Source organism: Gouania willdenowi, chromosome 5, assembly GCF_900634775.1.
Source record: "Gouania willdenowi chromosome 5, fGouWil2.1, whole genome shotgun sequence".
Classification (NCBI taxonomy): Eukaryota; Metazoa; Chordata; class Actinopteri; order Blenniiformes; family Gobiesocidae; genus Gouania; species Gouania willdenowi.
The window spans coordinates 9,772,414-9,793,613 of NC_041048.1; the positions used below are offsets into that span (position 1 = coordinate 9,772,414).

The 21,200-nt window shown below is 37.2% G+C and overlaps 1 protein-coding gene across 1 annotated transcript; it reads right to left on the minus strand.

The window, feature by feature from the left end:
• Positions 1 to 1,376: 1,376 nt before the first annotated feature.
• vapb (VAMP (vesicle-associated membrane protein)-associated protein B and C) lies at positions 1,377 to 18,942 on the minus strand. Its single transcript, XM_028445750.1, has 7 exons — positions 18,870 to 18,942; positions 18,494 to 18,778; positions 12,305 to 12,457; positions 7,864 to 7,967; positions 6,986 to 7,066; positions 6,230 to 6,409; positions 1,377 to 3,552 (listed from the first exon to the last, which is right to left on the minus strand). Exons 2-7 carry the CDS (start codon positions 18,549 to 18,551, stop codon positions 3,397 to 3,399), a joined length of 732 nt encoding a protein of 243 aa, XP_028301551.1. The 5' UTR covers positions 18,552 to 18,778; positions 18,870 to 18,942; the 3' UTR covers positions 1,377 to 3,396.
• Between the last annotated feature and the right edge of the window lie 2,258 nt (positions 18,943 to 21,200).

The following is a 21,200-nucleotide window of genomic DNA, read 5'->3' on the forward strand; positions in this document are numbered from 1 at the left end:
TTGCTTTGTCAGACTGACAAAGACATCAGTAGAAGGCTTGTCAGTCCTCAGAGACGCTGTAACTGATGTTAAACTCATTAAACATCACAGCACAAAGTATCTCATGGATGGAGAAATAAATTAAAATCTCACAAGTGACATTCCATGTGGTTTTTAAAGGAGCACCACTCGGATGTGGTTCAGCCTGCAACCACAAGACAACCACAATTCCTCTGGAGTCTGTGTAGAACCAATAGTTTAGTGAAAAAGCCACTCGGAGTGACAAAGTAAAGCAACACTGCCACTTACCAGAAAGCATAGGATTCTAATTCTAACCGCCTCATTGTGTTTGTTAGCTTCTGCAGCCTGCAAACTCTGATGGAACAGATATTTAATCACCTTTTTCTTCTTTGAGAAGACTGATCATGAATGTGGACAATTGGAAACTTTAATGATTCATTTTTAGATTTGAATCAGCCATTTCTCCATTAAATCAGGGTTTTTCAACGTTGGGAGGGCGGCGCAAGATGCCTTCAAGAAACTACGAATATTTTTTGAACAGTTTCCCCCCTTTTTGCTTATTTTTACCCTTTTTCTACAACTATGCAAAACTTGCCATATTTTAACCCATTTTTCTTGCCATATTTTTGCCACTTCTCCATCAAATTTCAATGGCATTTCAGCAAATGTTTTTTCACTTTCAAGACATTTTCAGCACTTATAAACCCTTTCCACCACTTTTCTCACTTAACGTTGCATATGTTGACCCATTATTGTCCATTTTGATCTATTTTTTTTCTATATTTAATGCTTGTTTTTGCTAAACTAACTGTTCCTACTTTTTCTGCCACTTTAAGGCCAATATTGACACTTTGAACCCTTTTTCTGTTCATTTTTGGTCACTCTAATTTGCAACTTTTAACCAATTTCTGTGGTTTTTATAATCCCATTTCACCTATTTTATTTCTGATTAAAACAAGGATTTACATATTTAAGATGAAATAATAATAATAATAATAAATAATAAACTTCCTGAAAAACACTGTATATTATTCAGATAAATAAATGTAGTTATCACAGATTCATAGAACAATGGACCATCTTTTTTTTTTTCTGTTCTTTAATGTTGGTGTCTGTGTTCAACCACCTTCAGGTACAGTGGGAGTCCACAGTCTCTGGCACCATTGTTTTGTGGGCTGAAAATGTTGAGAGCCATTACTTTTTATTCCTGAATTACATTCATCCTAATGCCACAGATGCCCTGTACCAAAAGCATTGCAAACACCATTTATGATAACTTTTCATCTTTCAGTGGCTCATGCAAAGATATCACAAGCAACTTGTATATCGTAAGCTATTGTGACACATGTAAAATTAAAATAACTACACACATGAAGTAGGGGATTCACTCATTTATTAAGAGGCTACATAGTCCAACCGAGTCAGGTTGTTTTTATACACCAGAGACTAGACTAGGAATATTCATTTTCTTCTCAGATAGATTAGAATTTATGTACATACGACAGCTTTCGACCGTTTACATTGATCATGGTAAAATCTTTCAGGACAGATCAATATAATGGGTGTTTACAATCAGACCTGAATCAATTCGTGTTTGCACAAATTTGGATTTGCTTTATGGAGAAACTAAATAGTTCACAAGAACCTAAAATAAAGGAGTAGTCGTTGTGGTCTTCTTGTGTAAAATGTTCAGAATCTCCAATCAGGATTTATCAAACAAAAACTATTTCCAGCAAAACCATTAGACCCGAGGTCTGATAACCAAAACAGAGATGAGCTCAGGTCAAAGTAGCAATTCATCCTTAAATCCTCAACCCATCACCAGGTCAGAAATACAGTAGAAACACAACCTCATATCAGCCCATGCACTCCCCATGGAAGATTCTTCTAATCCGTCATATATTATTAATTTAGCCAAGAAGAATAAATTCCTGCATCTTTGAATATTTTACTAGTTTTCAGGGACTTTCAAAGGCTTGAACAGCAACTTGCCTTTCAGAAAAAGATGCTCTTCATATTTACTTTAATAATTTTATATGCAACTGTTGAAATTGAGGGGGGTTTTTTTACATTTTGGGAAACAGTATACAGTCATCGTATGGTCCCTTTGAGGCTATAGCATGGCTGGATTTTACACCCTCTTACATTACAAAAAAACAAAACAAAACACAAGTATCTGAGAAACACTGTTTTATATTTAGTGCATCACATATTTTTTTCCCAGTGCCAAATTCTGTGAACACAACTGCCGATTGAACAATGAAATTATTATAAAACAAGGACGTTGCAGTGTTGAGTAGAACCTCATAAATGGAAGAGAGCTAGTGGAAGCAGCCTAAAACCAAACCACTGGTTTCTGATACATTTTTAACCCCCGAAACAAACCAAAGGGCCAACATATATACGATTCAGCACTGATTAAAGGACCAGTGTAAAAAGGAAACCGTGTCTGCTTTTCATGCGCCTTTCCATTCGTTGTTTCTTTCTTTGCATGCTTCAAAGTATAGTGTGCGTATGTGTGTGTGTGTGTGTGTCACGAAACTGTAAATATTATACCCCCATTTTGTCCAGAGAATAACTTGCCCACACAGGTCACAGGGCAAAGCCATCATGCGGACAAACAACAGGTCCACATTTCAGGAAGCTAAATAATCTTACAGAGGTGTCAACCCTAACGGCAGCAACAACAACAAAAAGAGGTGCTTCAAATCAAAGAACGCATCAAACCAAAGGAAACCAAAAAGGCAGAATATCATAAATGCAGATGTGCAAACCTATAAACCAAAAGACAAGAATATTTCCATGTTGAAAGCATTTAAATTAAATTCAAAATGTCCAGATTCAAACACTGTGTGTGAACGCATGCATGCAAACATTAAGGTGAGAGTGTGTGAACATGTATAAAGGGCACCCAAGAAACAAACACCTGAGCTCAAGTGATTATAGTCTGCGATTAAAGAAGAGCAATCTTACAAAGCCTCTGATTGGAGGAGATGTTATACAGCCCTGTGTGTGCTGCTTCTCTGACCACGTGAACATCTTTACAAACCAACAAAGTTGCTGCGTAAAGACTCCGCCTGTGTTTAGAAATCCCCAGTTTTGAAAGAAAAGCAGTTTCATTCGCCCACAGAAACACTCGACTGGATATCGGAGATTTTTTTGGGCAAGCCCTATTTCATTGTGATTGGTCATTAGGATGCAGTCGGCTATTCTCTTTTAGTTACCCTTTTGGTAGGATTTTTTTTATCATAAATGAGAGAGAATGAAAACTAGCATCACCCCCGGCTCAACAAATACGGTGATCTTGTTCTAAATTCCCAGATTCTGTTTGCTTTCGCCGCCCCCTCCCCCCACCCCCCCGAATGCATGCTGTAGCTGATCCAAACCTGCTGCCCTCTACAACACTAACTTCCCTACGATGACACCCATCACAAAGAAGAGGACAATGAGGGCCACGGAGCGGGCGCTCAGGCCCTCCTCCTTCTTCATGCCCATAGAGGAGTGCTGAGACGACATGACGTTGCTCTTCCTCATCCGGAGACCATCGTCCTCCTGAAAGACATAGGGGATAAAATGAGAGAGGGATGGTGAAGTTATGACAGAAATGTGGAAAGAAAGAGAAAGAAAAAAAGAGGTTGAGACTTGGTCAGTCTGTCAGTTTAAGTTTAAGAAATAGGATCTGCTTGAATCTTCATCAGGTCCGATTCCCTACGGAAGGCAGAAGGCGCCAGGCTTTACCACACTTCATTTCCCAGCAGTGGGTGGGGGGGCTCTCTGTTAGTTTAGTCTGAGGCGCACAAGAAGCCAGCAGTCATTCTGCCTCCAGCAACAAGTTTAAAGGAGGACAAGATGGTGTTTAAGAGAAACAGGTTTGAGGGGTGTGTGTGTGTGTGTGTGTGTGTGTAACAATTTCTTTCAATAAAAACTAATATTGGAACAGACTTATATCGATATATATATTTTATAGCTTATTTTGTATCCAAATACTTGTTTTGGGAGTCGCTGCTTTTACTACTTCTCAGAACAAATGAAAAGCACAGTTACTGTAAATGGATTGTTGAGTGCGTCCAAACCCAGATCTTCCCCTAAACAAGCCACACTACAGAACTCACTCACACATGCTGTCCCTTAGAGGAGGAAAAGCTAAAAGTGGCACATATTGTGCATCTGTTTGTTAATAAATGTGTCTGTGTGGCATTTACATCAGCAAATTTTTACAATATTTTAAAAAAATGCAGAAGGATCTCAGTTGTGTCGTCTGCTGGATGTTGTGAGAATCCTTTAAAGGAGCATAAGGCAGGGTCTAGAAATCAGACTCCATAGTGACACCACGGTCATTAGTGTAACTGCAGTCATCAGCAGCTGATTGTCTTTGTGCCTCTACCTGTGTTTTTTCAGTCAGACATCTGTCTTTTTCTTTAAGTTTAGATGTCTGAGTGACAGGTGATCTGATGTGGATGCCTGATCACTGCGGTGTGTGTGGATCAGTGATTAGGAGCCATTATCGGTCCATGACTGACAGGTGGAGGTGCTAGTTTGTTTTTAGTGTTGCAGCCAGTTCTTAATTAGTGAGCCTTTTGGTTAACCAGTAACCTGTGCTGTCTGAAGGAACGTGTTTTTTTAGAAATATTAATATTAGAAAATATTAGTTTTTAACTCCTGTAAGGAAGTTATACTAATAAAAATAAATAAAAAACAATTAAACAAAAATGTATGTCAAAAATAAAGTAAGATACAATTAAATGGTAGATATAAGTTGTAGTGACGTGGATTATATGTCATTTTATTTATTTATATGTCATATAAAAATGTATGAGAGCAGAATTAACATCACCCAATTTCCCTTCAGGTATCAATAGTTTACTGAATCTGAGCAGGTTTGATGATTAGGTTTTGATTAACCTAATTTAAACGATCCTGATGACATTCCAGAATATAATGATTATACAAAAATAAATGGACACAAGGATGAATCAGTTATTTCACCACTAGGGGCAAAAGTATTTTGCAGTATTAGAAGTTATCATTAACCTACAATGTTTCAGACTCTACAGTCCTGGCATCGATGGTCTCGTCCACAACAACAGAACAACTTTTCCCACAGATCTTCTGTATCTCTGATGAGATGTTGTTTAAACACTCTGAGCAGGTGAAATTGATTAAAGCTGATCACGTTCTCACGGAGCGCTGCTGTGCTACACGAGAAACGGACTGAGCTTCACAGACACAGCAAAGTTAAACGGGCACTGGTGGCTTTGTATTTAGGAGTTACTGATGATTTGAGTGTTTTTTTGGCAGTTTAGACAGTGCTTGTGGTGGTTTAGGAGGTGTTTAATATGGACAGGAGAGGAAGCACCTAATGAGCATTCCCCAGAAACATTTCCCCATAAAAAAAAACGTTCCTTGCCTCACGGTGACGGCGTTTCATTCCGATATAGCATCCTATGAATGGTTAATTTTTCTGAAATCCTGCCCTATGCTACTTAAAATGTTCTGCCTTGTGTTTTCATGTCTTTAGGGGATACTTGGAAGTTATACACCCATTATAAGCTTTTTGCAAACAACTTAAAAAATGGCATAGTTTGCACATATTCCTGCAGCACACAGTAATCTAAACATGTGAGATAATAAGAATGAATTAGTGATTTCTATGTATTTAGGACAGTTGGATTCATCAGATATTAATTCATTTATTGAAAAGGAACGCTGTAAGTTTGAAAAAAATAGTCTTAATTTGATGCATTGTATTTAAACAGCTAAATTGTAATCACTAATATAGGGATGAACAGTAATAAAAGGCATGTGTTCGAATATTATTATTATCTGCTTTATTCACTTTATTCAATGTTCATTTTGAAATATTCTGGTTTTAATATTGCTAATATCGATGAGTTTTACATACTATTAAATAATACTATAAAATATAATGCAATAGGACAGTGTGTTGTAGTCAATCAGCTCTAGTTTAAAACGTATTACACAAACACTTAAAATATTTTGGATACCAAACCAAGAAAAAAAGAGAAAAATATCTTAAATGGCTTTTCAAAATTTGAAGGACATTTGTAGAAATGTCCACTATACATACTTCAAGCTAGACGATAGTGATAGAAAAAAAACAATTTAAATAGATAAGGCCAGTCTTAGTTTAATGTTCAAACCAGGTTTGATAAGACTTGAGTTAATCAGCCATTTGAGCCAACACTGACTCTAAAGTCATTGCGCTTACTCTGATTTGTTTGTTTTCTTCCCGTAGCCTCTGAGCTTCCATCTGAAGCCTCTTACACTCCTCCATGATCTTCTTGACCTCGCCATCGTCCAGGGTGGAGCTCAGCGACTTTGCGGATAACGAGGACGATTCAGACTTCAACAGGCTGGAAGACATCATCTTGTTGGACTCCATGTCGTGCTGCGTGTGGGTGAAAAACAGATGACGTTTTTTTCAAAAACGAGCCAGTTTTATGTTGCTAGACATTTCTATGGTGACATCAAGCAACGAGTTGACTGGCCATGTCACAGATTTGTAATATTCTGGCTCTCTCTTAAATACTGAAGTACAGAAACACACCAAAAAAACCTCTATTTCATAAGCGGAGCTCGCACAAGAATGTCCTCATAAGTGAGTCAAGCTGGTTTCCATCAGTGTTATCTGCCTTTAATGAAATCTACAGTCTACAGTGCTGGCTGGGGGTCGCATGTATGTATCACACAATTTATAATCTGTAGGCTCATATTACCCATGTCAGTGTTGAAGGCAAAAGACTAGCTCCAATTTATCACAAGATATCAGTCCCAGAGCTTAGAGAGACCACAGCAATAATAAACAGTGAAGCCTTACAAAGTGACTCTTTAAAACACAGAAAAGATGAGACAAAACAGAAATGACAAAGGAAAGCTGAAATGGGTGAGTAAAAACAATATTAAAAGAAAAACAGATCTAGACATAGTTCATAACCAAAATCATAAATGTGGCACTGTGGCTTACCGTCTTTTCATTTTCCAATGGCATCTCAAAGACACAACGCAGCTTGGAATCCATCAGCTCTTCTGGTTTAGCCTCCTTCCACTAAGCAAATTGAAAACAGTTGTAAATGTATTATTGCAAACTGTTTGTTGCTTAAAGTCAATAATGGTACTGACTCTGTTTTAAAGCAATCTTTCTAAGATATGGTTAATGAGAGCTATTATTTGTGTCACTTATTAGATCCATATAGTCATTTAAAAAAGTATTGGCACCCCTGAATTTTTCCACAAAATACACCATTTCTCCCAAAAAATGTTGCAATTACAAATATTTTTGGCATACACATGTTTATTTCCTTTATGTGCATTGAAAAAAACACAAAAAACAGCCAAAATGTACAAAAAGAAAAAGAAATGGACCACGACACGAAGGTTGAGTCAACTTTTATACATTTTAGCAAGCTATACATTTATAGCTATACTTGCCATAGGTGAGTTTAAACAAGAATCACACGCTTGAAATAAAATGATTTATCTACACTTTTTTTTTTGTAAAATTGTGTCAATTCCGGCTTTTTTCTTCTGCTTTTTTGTGTTTTTTCAATACACATAAAGGAAATAAACTTGTGTATGCCAAAAATATATATAATTGCAACAATTTCTGGGAGAAATGGTGTATTTTGTGTAAAAATTCCAAGGGTGCCAATACTTTCGTCCATGACTGTATAGTTTACATCATGTAAGTTGACTAGTAATCGCACACAATGTTGTCACTCTGAGGCTTTTATGTGTGTGCGTGTATGTGTGTGTAATAGTTATGTGTGTGGGTGAATGTAAAGCATTTTTTTTTTTTTTTTTCCAAATGATCAACAAACTGAATATGAAGTGAATTGGACTCACCACTCCCTCCATGTCGGTCATGTCAGGAGGTGCTAACAAGGACTGGACCATAAACTTGTGTTTGCTCTTCTCATTTGGGTCGTAGTCAAAAGGCTGTAGCATAACTGTGGAACAAAAAGATGATCCACTTCAGAAACATTCAGTGCTATGCATGTATTTTCTACAGTCTTTGTATGTACTGGCGAACGCCCCGCCCCCACGCTCTGTCTCATGTTTATAAAGCAGCATGAGCTCAGCTATGGAGTGGGTGGGAGGAGGGCGGGCCGTCCTTTGGCCCTACGTCACCGTGCGGGGAGGAGGAAGTCGGTGTCCCGTCTATAGACACGCCCACTCATGAATATAAATAAGTAGGCCGCAAATCAGCCTGTTCCAGTAGAGGAGCTCAGAAAGTGAGTTTTCACAGGCTAAAACTCTAGAAAACAGGCGACTTTGTGAAAATAAACCTCAAATACTATGTTTTTGAAATGAAAAATAGCATGACATGGGACCCAGGGGTGTCAAACTCATTTCAGTTCAGGGGCCAAATACAAAGAAGTTTGATCTTAAGTGGGCCACAAATTTTAGGCAAGAAAACGAGCAATTTCAACATTGACCTCAACAAGTTTGCACTTTACACTTTATTTATAAATCATACATAAAGTAAAGTATGTAAGGTGCTGATAATTTCCAAGAAATAAGTGCCAGAAATCAGTCCTTGCAGGATTTTCTCTTTTAAATGTCATTAATTTTGAGACCATTTTTTATTTAATTTGGGAAAATTTGTGCAAAAATTTCCAGAAAATTTTGTTACTGCAGCCATGTAATAAAATCATAAGAAAATAGCAATCCTCTGAATATTGTGGAGTTTCATTGAATTTGTGTATTTAGAAGGGCTGAGATATCTACAACTGAATTATTTTGTAATCTATATTTTTTGCTATTTTTATAACTCTCTCTTTGCAAGCCGTATTGGTTGATCTAAAGGGTTGGATTTGGCTCCCGGGTCTCGAGTAAAAAAAAAAAAAACAAGAAAATGACTCAGTGTAGCACTGTTACAAATCCATCATCTTGTGCTAATGGTTTTTTTTTTTTTTTCTAAAAATGCATTACACACAGTGCCCTGTCCATAAACTCTGCAGCAGAAAGTTGGGAGACGCACAGAGACGAACGGGTGAATCTCGCCCAAGGGATTGTGGTGTCCCAAAAACACTCGCAAATACCACGTGTAAGGTACTTATTTCTTCTCTGTCAGCAAGTTTCCACCTCGTAACTCCTGTGTTCACTTGTAAAAATTAAAGTTGGATTAGTGTGTATCAAATACCCATGAATTTGTCAGATTTAACTAGCGCCTTCACATCTCCAAGGTTCTGAACTTGCCCCGGCCTCTTGGAAAATGAGGGAATGATTTATTTCTGTATCCGTGTTACCATGACAGCAAAAAATTACGGACGGACCGAGGAGTTCCCCTAGGGGGTAGTCTTTGTAGCAGTTGGAAAACAAGGCATTCTCACTCCTAATGTTAAATATTACTCTTAACAAAAAGCAGTTGTGGACTTGGAATAATGCAAACAAAAACCATTACGTCAGTTCTTTTAATCAAATATTATGGTAAAATAATTGCTGTTATTCCAATGACAGAAAATTAGCTGTAACAGTGTTTTCAGTGATTGCTTTATTAGCACTTAAAGCCAAAAGTTTGAAAATTAATGGGTGAGCTAATTATCTACACTCTCCTCTTAATGAACCTAACATATTTATTTCAATAGCATTCTGTCTTACGGTTGTTAGGTGCTTTACATGAAAAATCTAAATCCTCTACCCAATGTATACCACCATTACACACACCACACATGAGAAACATGTTTGCAGGCACTTTTTAGGGTTAATAAATATTAAATATTCAAATACATATTAAAAGGTAGGACTGAAAGCTAAAGGGCGGATTTAAAAACTCAGTCCAGCTATCAGGAGGACGATGTTCAAACAGGCCACACGGTAATTTTCCCTAAAGTGGAAACCTCAAAAATGCAGTCCAACATTACAGTAATCAGGAGTTCAATATAGCAAATCAGAAACAGGTGGCAAAGGCAGATTGTGAACGTCCTGTTTCAGCCAACCCCAATTTGTATTGCTATTCACATTCAGTCCAAGGGGATGCGAGGAAATGAAAACAGGGGAGCTTGTTAGCTCACTGAATAACAAGCCAAATAAAAGAAAAAAAGATCTTTGAAAAAGAGGAACTTCTGCTGCTGAAACAAGCTTTTCTTTTTAAAATGTGTGACCGTTTTCAAGACAAAATAGGCTAATCTCATTCATCAGAGTGAAGCAGTGGTTGTTGAAGATAAATTAACCAATTAGAAAGAGGAAAAGGCTAAAAAAAAATGTTCCGCTTTGTGTTCAGCTTGGTAACATAGAAACAAAGACAAACCACACATTACCTAAAATCACAACAAGACGCAATAAGACACTGAATACCAGAGCTACCAACCCAAAAATATCACAATATTACCCTTCTGGCATGTTACAAAGTCACTTGCCAACTTTTCCAGTATGACACAAAATATTTGTCTGAGAACAAAAATAAAGCCTGAGAGTAAAGGTGACATTTAAAATCATTGTAAATGACACATCAAGCGACCTCCCTTTAAGCGACGCGAGTCACGCAATTCCAGTGACTCAATCGTGTATTTGAGTCGCTGGAAGTCGAACAAAGTTGAAAATGTTTTACTTTTCAAGCGCCTTCAATTGAAGAAGTGTCGCAACATTCAATCGGCAATGAGTTTCTCTCTATGACACTTACCTGGTCGTCACGTCACTGGAGAAACATGATAAAAAAAATCTCATTAACCCAGAGACAACGGCGTCTAGCCTTCCGGCGTTTCTGGATATTGTACAACAAGTAAAGTGCAGCAATCGTGCTAGAATCAGCCACGTTTTATGTGAAAATGAGTCGGAAACGAGCTTTGAAATTAGCAGGGTAGATGAAGTGAACAAAAAGCGCAACTATTTTCAAGCGACTCATCACTGACGATTTAAGCGACTATAGTTGCTGAAGTTGCGTTTGGTGTGAAGGATGTTTTGTTACTCTCTTGAAACGACAGGCTCTCAAACAGTGGTCTCACAACCCTGCATCATGTTTCTCTGCAGCCTGTGCTTTCTCCTCACCCTTCTCTCTCTTTTTTTCTGTTTCAGGTGTCTTGGTGCTGGAGGTGGCGGTTAATAATCTGTTGTTCTCGGCTCAACCAGTCTGTGTTTGTTCTCTATCCTGTTCTGTTCTTTCTGTCCTCTAACCCCAACCAGTCATTGCAGATGGCTGCCACCTCTGAGCCTGGTTCTGCTGGAAGTTTCTTCCTGTTATACGGCAGTCGTTCCTCCTTACCGTTGCTGATGCTTTCTCATGTGGAAATATTGGGTTTTGTCATCCTAGCTCTATATTATTTGATCAGTGCTTTGAGGTAGCTTATTGTTGTAATTGGCGCTATATAAATAGAATTAAATATATGTGGCGTGTGAACTAATATCACCAGTCCCTCTTCAGAAGTTGGTTCAGACTACGCTTTACTCATTGAGCTGAAATAGCAGCATCAAGAGTTTAAACTCATTTTAGTGTGTAACTAGTAAAATGTTTGACATTTTGTTTGCTAGGTGACTCAGCATTAGGCAGTCAGCCATTGATTGTTAAGGTTAAGTGTTTCTTGGTCTGAAAATGTCTGCATGAAAAAAACTTTTTTTCTCATTTTGAGACTTGGGCCCATGACCTTTTATCAGCCAAAAGTCAAGTATGCCAAATTATCTGTGGAATCATTTAGTTTGCTGCTCACTGTATTGTGCTGACAATGGTAACACGTTACAGTTGTTGACAGCAGATAAGGTAGCCTGTAAAATGAGCATGTGGCTGTAAATGGCAGAAGTGGCAAAGTGTAGAAACACTAGCCTGTATCAGTCTTCCGCAAACGCAGGACTGAGGCCAACTGTGGTTACCATGATTTTCTGTGATAGGTGATGAACTTAACGAAAATGAAAAAGAAATAAACATTTTCATAAATACACTAAACCTTCAAGTATGTGAATTTTATCCCCAACAAAAGATAATGACACAATTAAAGACAACTAATAATCGTATCAGTTACAGTCTGTAGATTATGTAACAATTGGGGAAAAAAAATACAGCATATACAAAATACTTAGGTTTTAATCATTTACATTTGCTAGTTTTTTCATAAGATTCTATATATTTTATTATTTTATTATGTTTTGTTTTTAATAGTCCTTTGGCACCTTTGCTAAAGGGCTACTAAAAGAAACCTTAATCTCACCAAAATGGAAGTATAAGAGGCTGGAAGCAGCAACGAAAATAAATAGGCCCAAAAAAAAAATTCGGAAAACGTTAAAAATTCAACATTTCCAACAAGCTAAAATCAATAGGTAAATATAACCTCGTCATCTCCACCTCACTCCTTACCTGAGACGGTAATTGAGGTGCCTGCATCGATGATTCCACTGTTTGGCCGTACGCAGTACCGACGCGGCGCTGTCGTCTTCACTTTAAAACACACATTCCTGTCTGTGGGGTTGGAGAGTTTGAGATTTGTGGTGATCACATCTGAGAATGGACCTGAAGAAAAGGAAACATGGGAAAGTGAATGGTGTGGTTGCTTTAAAATCTGATATTTGCCTCCAGAAAATGATTTTCAGAAAATTGTTGACCAAGTTTTAAACAGTGAAAATAGCTTGGGGTCAAATTAAACCCAAGGGAACACCAATCTGAGCAAAATGTGTTCAGCACATTGATAAAATATTATCCGGATGATTTTATGCTTAATTAATTGAACCCATCAAATTTGTATGCAGCAAAAAAGTCAACTTTAATTTTTTTAATTATAAACATTCAAATTCAAATTGACCCCAAGGATAATAGGAGAGTTAAACGAAAATTGAGCTGTATGAACATGTGTGATGGATGTGTTTTACTCATATCTACACAACAGCTCAATCTAACTGGTTTCTTGTAGCTCTAACTTTATATGTGATAGCAAAGTAGGATACATAGTAGGAGCAGCTCAACCTTTTTCTAGTTTTTCCCCATAACAGATTTTCCCAATATTTATCTATTTGATGATGTATTTAAATCTCACAAAAATCACAGATTCTTTCCATTTCTGGAATGTTTGATGGTCATCTGTTATTGAAGTCCACGATTTTTTTTTTGTCTAAACAAAGTAAACTCACCGAGGATTCAGTGGTTTTTCAATCATGAAAATCAAGTTTGAGGAGCCAATCTTTTACTCGACTTTTAGTTTTTTTATACAGAAGGTAAATTATTGGAGTTCACAGAGAAACTTCTCCTGAATAAACACTACCAAGTATAAAATGTGGTTTCATGGGCTCAAAAATGGATGTGAATCAATAAGAACAAATACAATCCAATGCTCACAGTTTAGACCTTTAACTGAATTCTTTATTTATTAGACCTGACATATAGATAAACAGGCTATGACAGCTGATTCAAGTGAGGCTGATTTTTATTGGCTTTGACGGGAAGCTATCCTAAAGCTAAATATACTCGCTCTGCTTCTCATATCAAATCAAAAACATTGCGTTTGGGTTTTTGACATGAGATTTACAAGTTTGTTCTGAATGTAACCATCTGTTTATCTTCCATCTTCACTCTCCAAATTGAAGTTGACAATGATGTCTGCTTTCGTGATTAGGACCAAACCAATACACCATCAATGCACAGATTCCCATTCAGAATCGTGTGATACTGTATGGTTGCAATTGGCAGAATTCTACTACACGTGTTTACGACCAAACTAACCCTGCTTGGTGACTGTCTGACCAATAAAGCCCTTACTATTGTTAAATTGTTTAATTAAAAATGAAAAAAACCCTGTCCCGAACATTTCACACGAGCAGGACATGGATCAATTATTGAAAGATTTTCTTTTTTAAGATTAACGGAAAAAAAAAAATCAATGTAACACACGATGTAAAATGTGCACACACATTCCTTAGAATGGTAAAGTTCCACTGGCAACCAACTTTACCGAAGAATGTCTGTTCAGAGTATCAATTTTTTAGGGTTTGCCACAGAAAGTTATTGCATGTCCCAATATATACTACTTTGTCAGTTTCTTTAATGGATGCCCTTCCTGCCGCAGTCAGGACTTGAACCCTGTTACAACAGAGCGACTGGGAAGCCAAATAAATACCTTCCCTTATATTCTATGATGGAAAAGGAAAAATACAAAGTGTGAAATATAGACATAAGGCAGAGAAGATGGAGAAGCAATTAGTTGAATAGTTGTGAAAAACTGCCATAAACCACAGCAAACCGAGCACAAGACCAATAATATTTGACAATGTCCTGCTCAGCATCTGAACCCAAAGCGCAGACTTAAGGTCACTGCTTTTAATTAAAGTCATTTTGGAGTTTTAAAAAGCCATTTTATTTTAGCTCCAATGAGAGACTGACAGCTTAGGATAATACCTATTGATAAGATACTTTATTACAAAAATAAGATTATTAAAAAAAGAACACACACGGGGATTGATGCAAACAGCATTGCAGTACGTTACAGGCATGCGTCAATATTTGTATATATTTAGATTCATTAATATGAATGACAAATAACCTATATAGCAAGGCATTGATGCAGATGGTTTGTAGTACAGGTTCTATAAATGTATTACTGAATAGTTTTCACCACAAACACGTAGTAATATCACAGCTGAATTTTGAAGCTTCATTGAAGTTTTTGTGATAAATAATGTAACACTTTTTAACATTAGCAAACGCTTGAGAAACATTGCAGTGGCAGGTTTTTCCCCTTGTTCCGTTGAAATATTACACCGTGTGCCTCCTAATGAGTAGTGCTATTACTTTTTGTGGAGGTGTTAGCATACTTAATGTTCTGCTTTTATTAATCATTTTACAGTGAAAGTTGTCTATGCATTCAGAAAAAAAAATGAATGGAAAAACCTTGTGGTGGCCATGTTTACTCTGGTGGATTCAGACAATCCTCCAGCGCTCTTCTCTGACCTCTAGACCCCCACTCCCTCAAGCAATAATGACTAAAACACTTCAAACACTTTGCTTAAAAACATTTTTTTTTTCTTTTCAAACCTTAATTAGCACTAAAATAATATTTTTCAAGACTGTCTACCTCTTACTCAAACAAAATCCTCTCTGCCCTGCTTCTCCCATGAAACACAAACTGTACTTTACATTAAAATCAATCTCAAAGGGCAACAGATAGAAAAAAAAAAAAGAGCGCGTTAAGTTTCCTTGTGTATGAAATATGCTATACAAAAGAAAATTGCCTTGTCTTATGAGAGATAAAGCAAAGTGGAACTTCACCGTTGCTTTCACATGGGACGTGCCAAAGATCCTGTTTACATGTAAAATGAAGATTCCACTCGATTGGCATCGAGTGGTGACATTCCTCAGTAAATGCTTCTACGTGCGTTAAATGACAATGAATGAGCCTGATTTCATAACTTGGGACTTTAAGCACACAAAGTGCTAAAAGCATCAGTCTTGTGAGTGACTGAAGTCCCTCAATGTTGACATCATGACCCTTGAGCTATTTGACAACAAGCAGAGATGTCTCGGTTCTCTTTCGGGCTCTTTCTCAACTTTTGAACTCTTACTGCACCTGCTGCTGGATGTATCAGTGCAGCAAGCACAATTGTATAATACATATTTAATTTACAACTGGTGGTACCCTTTATGGTAATCAACAAATTGATGAAAACTGTGTGGACACTGAAGGCATTTACTTAACTTTAATATAAAACGGGGAAAACAAATTTGCATCGAATAATCAAAAATCGTAAAAAAATAAACGTTTTGTTTGCTTAGCTCAACAAAATGGTTTTGAATGGTACAGACATACTGTGAAAAGGTTTTTCTGATTTCTGTTGTTGGTGTAATAATGAAAGAAAAAACTTGACTTGCATATTATTATTTTGAAAGCAGGCTGTTAGGGCGTATACCTAACAGAAGCATATTATATAGACTACTCTTGAAGGGCATGAGAGCTATTTCAGAATTGGCTCGCTCAGACTTAAGATACAGTTTCAACCCAGCTAATCTTAACTGTCACTTCCCTTTGCCATTAACCTCCGTCAGAAAGGAAAACGCTTAAACAATCCTTAGTTTGGCTTGAAATTAAAAAGTTTTTAGTAAAACAAATCCACACCACTGACTACTGTACACCTGATCACAACAACCCCTCGTCAATCAAAAATATCAGGAGAAAAATATGAGAAATACCCAATTATACAAGCAAGTCTGGTTGACATTTAAAAAAACTATAGCCTATATAAATTATTGTGCCTGAAATTATAAAGCATTTTGCTTACAAGTGATGTCATCACTGCCAAACACCTCTCCTTTTTTACTCTGCTTACATGTCATTTCAAGTTTGATCATGAAACCTATGCTAAAGTTGAATATAATGTGAAATTGCAAAACTGTGCAACTCAGATCATTAGTCTCATTTGTACAGGGAGTATTTTAAAATGGTGCTTTCAATAAATATTGGCAGATTGATGTAGATATAACAGTAAATAATATGTCAGTCAATGTTATTGTTCTCTTTCATAATATTTAGTTTGATGTCTCACTATGGATGCATGCCCCTGCAGTGAGATCTCACTCATATTAATCAGAGAACTGGGGTTATGTGAAGTTTTGTTCTTCAGGCTCCTTAAAATTTGATCAAAATGACAGCGACTGTAATCTCTATGCTCTAATCTTTTACACAATTTGTGATGGTAAGTGTAATTGATTTGAGAAAAAATTATTACTTTGAATTAGTCCACATTACTCTGCTGCTGCACATAGCCAAAAGAAAGTAGTTGGCAGTTGATCCTGAAACCTGGACTAGCAAGTACAGTATTTACTCTTTTTAAAATGTAACTAAAGTTAAAAAAATAAATAAATAAATAAATAAAAACGGGAGATTTTCCCAAAAGAACAAACAGTCAACAGTTTTAAATGATCTAAATTAAAGCTGCTATCCGGAGTTTCTGAGAAACGCCTTGATGTCCCGCCCTAAACAGCTCCACTTCCTCCCCCTGCCTCTGCCAATCTACCAGAAGCCACACCTCTACTTTTCTGCACGTGCATTGTGGAACATAACAAGGTCACATTGGGTCTATGGGTCAGGTAAGAGCCAAAATCATATTTACCTGTTTGCTGTTGTGACGCGCGGCCTTGTTTTCGTGCACAGTTCCACATTCACTTTGATTGACAGACTCAAAAACAGGAAGTCGAAGCCTATTGGCTGGGTGCACTCTGCGATCATTTCCATTTGTATAGGGGTCTATAGGACGAAGGAGGGACTTATATACATTGTATATGAATGACCTCCGGCAGTAGACCATAGTAAAAGACTAGTTAGGTATTTTTTCGCATTTCAAAAGAATCATACATAAACATGGTTTCTCAGAAACTCCGGATATCAGCTTTAAGTAAGGAAAGGAGAGACCTCAAGAGACGTGAGGCAATGATGATAATGCAAAAAATTAAAAACGCAAAAAGTCATTCAGTCATTTATTTGTCTTCTGATATACCTTTTTCTGTACCGGGTCACAAATGTTGGATATTACAATTATTGAGCAGAATAACGGCTGCCTTATTCCACAACTATCTCAGGTTGCAACAACCAGCTTTCAAAGCATACACTTCCTTCATTCACCTTCACAAGTGTTGTATTTGCTGCAACGTGATCTTAGTGCAAGTGTGTTAAACAGCCTTCAGAGGAAAGTACATGGATTTAACAAAAGCCGTCTTTGTTTGCTGATTCTTGTTATTTAAATGAGCAGCTCAGTTCACAATCACCACTCTGCTTAAAAATGAGAACAGGTTACATGTGCTGATTAGTTTGTTAAAAGCACCTGTTGTCAGGCCAGTCATCATTACAGTTGGTCATATTGACAGATTACAGTTGATGGTAATGTTGCCAACTAAAGTCAACCTCTTTCCAATTGTGGGGAAACACAGGTGTAACAACTCAACGCAAATGTATGTCTTCACCCCACATCCAAGAGTCTTTTTCCAACTGAGTAGTTGAGTTTCAATTGTACACATAATATAATTATCAAGTCAAACTGTTTTTTACTGTTTAGAACTTGCACAAATTAATTTCAATAACAGCTGGATGATGTTAATTGATTTTTGTTTCTGTGAGCTGTCAAATGACAGAAGACAACCAATCAGAAGAACTGAAGAAGCCATGGTAGCCAATCAGAGGGCGAGTTATTGGCAGCTAGCTGCTAAGGATATGTTGCACCTGTATGTATAAAAAATAGACAAGTTAAACCGCTGGACATGTTGTTGTAAAGTATATATTTAAGTGAACTATTACAGAGGTATGATAATAACATGTAGACTGTGGGTGTATGCTGTATCAAAAGTTCAGAATTTTTTAGTGACTGGGCCTGGTTAGCTTGGCCGTTGGATGCTAAACCAGCTAGCTCAGCAACTAGCTGTCAGTTGACCCATCGTCCTCTCACAGGAGTCTTAAACAAATTGGAGGAAAAGACTTTAAAGCATGCACTGCAGCCGTGCTGTATCAGTGCCTACCCCCACACCCCTCTGCCCAGAGCCGGCCACCAGCTGGCCTCCTCCCCTCTCTCTCACCTCGGAATTTCAGTTCGTGCGGAGGCTCCAAGAGCAGAACCTGGTCCGGTCTGGCCATAATATCCCAGCTGGCTGAGTGTGCTGCTACCACTTCCTGTCGTGTTCCCCCGTGTTAGGACGTCTACGGATGAAATCAGCTTGTGGGTATCCCGGCCGCCCCCCAAGTGTCTCCGGAGCTGCTAACGCGTCTGCTGTGATGCAGCAGGAAGACAGCCCGGTGACGTCACTCCCTCCGCATAGCACCCAGGCCTCACCCTGTCATCGGGTCCGGTCCTCCTTCACCTGCTGCGGGGGTGAAAGGTTCAGAACTAGCTCCTCCACAAACACAGTCTGAGGACACAGCTGACACATTTATTCTGACCGAAGACAAGTTTACCTGGAGTCACCCTGAGCACTGGAAGGTTTTCCTCACACGTATTTTACCACAGTGGTTCTCAACAAGTGGTATGCGTACCCTAAGATTTTCTTGAGTATGGGGCGCTGATTGTAAAGTTGTGCATGCTAAAATAAACAGCAACTTTTTCAGCATTTAGCAACAAACAACGTTTTAAAAAAATATGTACATTTTTTTATGTTACTTTTGACCAGATTTACTGCAATATTTGTGATAGTTGTTTTTCCTCGTAACAATACAATGACAATGTTAAATCTAAATCTAAATTTTAAATCTAAATGGTGAATTTGCATGTTAGCAAAATATTTAGTTTCACCCTTGACATTTAGATTTAACATTTGGATTTAGATTGAACATTTAATTTTAAATCTAACGTTTAGATTTAACATTTATATTTAACATGCAGCATTTAGATTTAACATTTAAATGTAACATTTAGATTTCAATTTCATGTACTGTATGACATTTAAATTTAATGATGGATGTTTACAAGAAAAGAAATATCACAAATGTTGCTGTAAATCTGGTCCAAAGTAACATGAAACATTCACATAGGTTTTTTTTTTTTAAATGTGGTTTGTTGCTAAATGTTTCAAAAAGTTCCTGTTTATTTTAGGATCCCAGACCCCCAACAAGTCAATTTTAAAACTGAAGACACATCTTGGATGAGAGGTAAAACATCAAGTCCATTTTTAAAAGAATTAAAGTCTTTTTAACATGGCCTGGATGAGTGAGAACCTTCATAGACATAGAATGTGAAGACAGAAGTGGCTCCTTGAGGAGCAGAATCCACTTTGCTTCATGGTGCACGGCGTGCCACTTTTTTTTTTAAGATTATTTTTTCTATTTATGTATAGCTTCTGTTATTGTTTATTTTATTTGATCTTCATTGCACTATTTTTCGGGTGTCTTTTGGGTTTTTCTGTGTGTTGCTTTTTTTATTGCACTTTTTATTGAGCTGTCGTGTCAGTAAATTTCCCCACTGCGGGATGAATAAAGAATACTCTACTGTATTCAATCATTTTCAAAATAAATACAGAATAAATATCAACAATAACAGACAGCAAAAAGAAAAAGATTAGTTTTGTTGTGTTGTTTTGATTGAAACATTAATATAAACCTTTCTTCCCCTTCACAAACACACACAATGAGAGGCCAAAGTGCTCCAACGACTATGACATGTGACACAAAGCTCCTCTCTGATCCCTTTCACATGAACACCGTTATGTTGACGAAACAAAGGTGCACACAAGTTCCTTTAATCAACCATCACTTCCACCATTTGTCGCAAATATCCACTGGATGCAATTATTAGCCACTGAAGCAATGATATTGATCACTTTTTCTTACTTGTTATGTTAAAGTTAGAAACTTGAATTCTAATATATTTACCATCTCTACTGCTTTGTAAATGAATGTATCACAAAGATGCATATAAGTTAAGGCTGGGCAATATTGACCAAAACTCATCTCAATGTTTTTCATCAAAATGGTGATATACGATATTAATCTGAATATTTTTTAACTCAATAAAGTCACACCAGAGAGACAATTCTGGGTTAAATTGATGACGTAAAATGCCACACACGCTCATCAATATGTTTCACTTTTGGCTTTTTCTTCTATAAGGGACAGCACGTGTGAGTGAGTTCTGTCGTGTGACTTGTTTTGATGAAGGTCTGGGTTAGGACGCACTCAGTGCTCCATCTACAGTAACTGTGCTTTTCATCCTGTTCTGAGAAGTAACAAAAGCAGCGACTCTTAAAACAAGTATTTTAAGATAAAATAAGCTATAAAATGTATATCTCAGAAATATAGAAAAACTGTAAAGGACATTGTTTGAATGTGCTCTATGAATAATATTAAATACTTGTATGATGTGATTTGTACTGTGTGATTGTATAAATCAGAACAAGTTAAAAAAAAAATAAATAGAAAATCTCAATATAGGCGATATTGTCATTTTCTATATCACCAAAATAGAAAACTCAGTTGCCCAGCCCTAATATGTGTTTTAATAATTCATTTTAAATAAACTTTTTTTTTTTTTTTCAAATAATTCAAAAAGCAAAGTTGGTGGATAACAGGAATCCACTTTAACGACTTCCTGTGAGTCATTTTACATCTTCCTCACGTCTTAAAGTGCAGTGGCACTCTGTCTGTCAGTCAAACACAATACTCGAGTGTCACATTTCGATTCATATAAATAGCCAGGCAGCAGCAGGCTGCCAACTGAACACCACCATCTATCACTAACAACGTCGTAACTTTATCCCCCAAGGAGCACTACAAAAATGCACAGCCCTCCTTCCT